The sequence below is a fragment of the Aplysia californica genome, unplaced genomic scaffold, assembly GCF_000002075.1.
Source record: "Aplysia californica isolate F4 #8 unplaced genomic scaffold, AplCal3.0 scaffold00037, whole genome shotgun sequence".
In the NCBI taxonomy this organism is placed as follows: Eukaryota; Metazoa; Mollusca; class Gastropoda; order Aplysiida; family Aplysiidae; genus Aplysia; species Aplysia californica.
Window position 1 is genome coordinate 496,368 of NW_004797307.1, and position 2,797 is coordinate 499,164.

Consider the following 2,797-nt stretch of genomic DNA (forward strand, 5'->3'; position numbering starts at 1 on the left):
GAGACGGAAATATAACATTACTACACTGCCGTAAGCTGACAAAACGTCCTTTCTCATTTTGGCGCCAAATTTTTCAACTGGCTAAATCAAAAGACTGACCAGTAACCCTACTTGTGTGAAAAAATCAAATTGAAACTGTGACTTGTTTTTGAATAAATTCAAATTCAAATTTCGTAATGACTACTTTTTTAATGATTACACTGACAAAAAAACCCCTCCTTTTCTTGAAGCTGCTCAAAGAAGGCGTTTTGTCAGATTACGCAGTCGTTACCTAGATCATCAATGAGCTTTTTGTCTCCCAAAACATTTTTCATGGTCATAAAGACAGTAGCACTCTTGTTGGACACAGCCAGTACATCCAGCACTTCAGGGGACGAGAAGTAGGGCCCAAGATCCTGCGTCATTTTACTGAAACTGTGGACAGATGATCACATTTATGTGTCACGACGTGGTGGAGCCAGGCGTTCGTCAATTTTTGGGCATGTAGAGTTATTGGTATCATCTGCAAGCTTATTCATTTGCCTTGCTTACTATAAAAAAACACCTATTTATCTTGAATAGAAGTCGATATATTTGCCATTAAAGGAGGTGAGGGTAGCATGGTATGAAAGGTAAAATTATTAAGAAAATGGCCGCCAAAATTTGGTAACTTCTTTAGCTTGAGAGTCCTTGAAAACTGAAAAAAACCCATAATATTTCGTGCCATTAACCAACTTTTTTTCAGTAAAATTCACACGAAAATGCGTTTTTAAATGGACATAAAAGGTGTTGAGCCAAACATAGAAAGTAAGGAAAAAATTGTCAATCTCCCCCCCCCAAAAAAAAAATAAAAATAAATAAATAAATAAAAAATGCCGATTTCTTTGATTTCATTACTTCTTAATGAAAGCCTGATTTCACCACGATGCCTAACATTTGATAGATGACGTCACAAACGAGACAAACCGGTGTTGTACATGTACTCAACTTTAAGATAAAATGTAAACTGTTTTAGTTGTACGTAACCTAAAGGTTTAAAGGTAAAACTGTTTTACTTGTACGCAACTTTATTAAGATAACAGTAAACACGAAGTTAAAGTGTTGTAGACATTCGTAACCTAAAAGGTGAAGCGTTTTACATGTAAGTAACTTTAAATATTAAAAAGAAAAATTAATGTCTTATGTGTTAACCTACACAACTTAAAGATAAATTTTGATGGCAAAATGTTTTATCTGTACGTACACTTAAGATACACGTTAAAGTATTATACACGGACACAACCTAAAAAAAACCCTGTTTTACGAGTACACAAAGTAAAGGCGAAAGGTAACGTATTTCGCATAATATACGTAATACAAGGATAAACGGTTATAAGTGGTTACCTGAACATGACTAAAGATAGCGAGTAACGTGTTTTATGTAACCTAAAAGACGTGTGTGTAAAGTGAAGGTAAAAGATAAATTCGTGTTTTACATGAACGTAGCTTTGAGAAGAAAAGGCATGTATTTCGCATGTCCATAAATTAAAGTAAAAGGGTAAAGTGGTTTACGTGTTCATAATGTTAAAGATAAAAGTAAAATGTTTACCATGTACCTAACTTTATGATAAACGGTCAATTATTTCACATGATTTTTTAAATCCTCCATGCCTAAACGTATAAAGATTAAATGTTTTACATGTACGTAACCTACATGTTAACAGAAAGTGTTTTATGTATTGGTAACATAAATGTAAAAAAAAAGAAAGAGTTCTACATATTATACCAGTGGCCTACGTGACCAAAAGATGAAATGTAAAGTGATTTTCTATGTACGCGACCTAAGCTACAACAACACGTAAAAGGGTTATATTCCTCTCACCAGGAAGATAATATAATATCAATGAGAAGTTAAGTGGGGATAAGTAAATAAACGTGAATTGTACTGCTTTTTACATAAACGTAGGCCAAACAGAAACTCTAAAAGTAAAGTGTTTTACACGGTTGCATCGCAACCAATGACTGCATAAAAAACACATAAAGTTACTTTTATTTGCATTAACAACCTTCGTAACCACTTTTATTGTAGTCAAAATCCAGGTTGGACACATTTAGAGAAGTAGAAAGTGTTAGAAGGCAAATAATTCAATGGCCTCTGCTAGCGAAGTCAGAGACTGAGCTATGTGCGTCCTGTTTTTAAGTCGTCCTTGACTGCAAGGTAAATGGAAAAAGTGGGGGCCGGATACACACACTAGTATAATATTCTGATTTAGGCTAACTCGTGTGCGCAGTTGCCTCTATGGAATTATTTTGTCCTTTTTGGTGTGCCAGAACAAACCCAGTCTTTTGTAATGGGCCCAAAGAACACAGTGTATTTTTTCCCAAATGTTTTACGTGTGCACAGATGCAAACGAAGAACCGTGGGCAGTAAGTGTAACTTACGTAGAAAAGTGAGCTTAAAAAAAAGCACTTTCAGCATCAGAGCCAGAAGGCCAAGAGTAGGCGTAGCCAGTGCCAGTGTAATTATTTAATTTGCGCTCAAAGACTGAGAATAAACAACAAACAAAAAATGTTCACAATAAAAAAAAAAACTGTATGTGAAATTGTTCCTGGGAAAAGCAATAACTAATATGAAAAATAGTAAGCCTCGGGCTAACAGCAAAGAACACTGGCAAAGTAAAGTATAACCCCCCTTATTCCCTTTTCGTGCATCACTCCAATGACAGCCATCCATTTCGTGTTCCTGAAAGACGCAGCACCAATGTAACTTTGACCACCCATCAGTATCCTGGAAGTTACGCACGAAGTCCAGCAGTTTGAAATGGATGAGTAGAATGGG

General features: G+C 35.5%; 1 protein-coding gene across 1 annotated transcript in view; it reads right to left on the bottom strand.

Annotated features, from left to right (window-relative positions):
• The window catches only part of LOC101860234, a gene marked incomplete in the record, with an annotated part of 177,628 nt that overhangs the window by 121,329 nt on the left and 53,502 nt on the right, over positions 1-2,797 (bottom strand). The window contains 1 exon segment of the mRNA XM_035973942.1: positions 272-414. Coding sequence (XP_035829835.1) covers positions 272-414 — 143 coding nt within the window.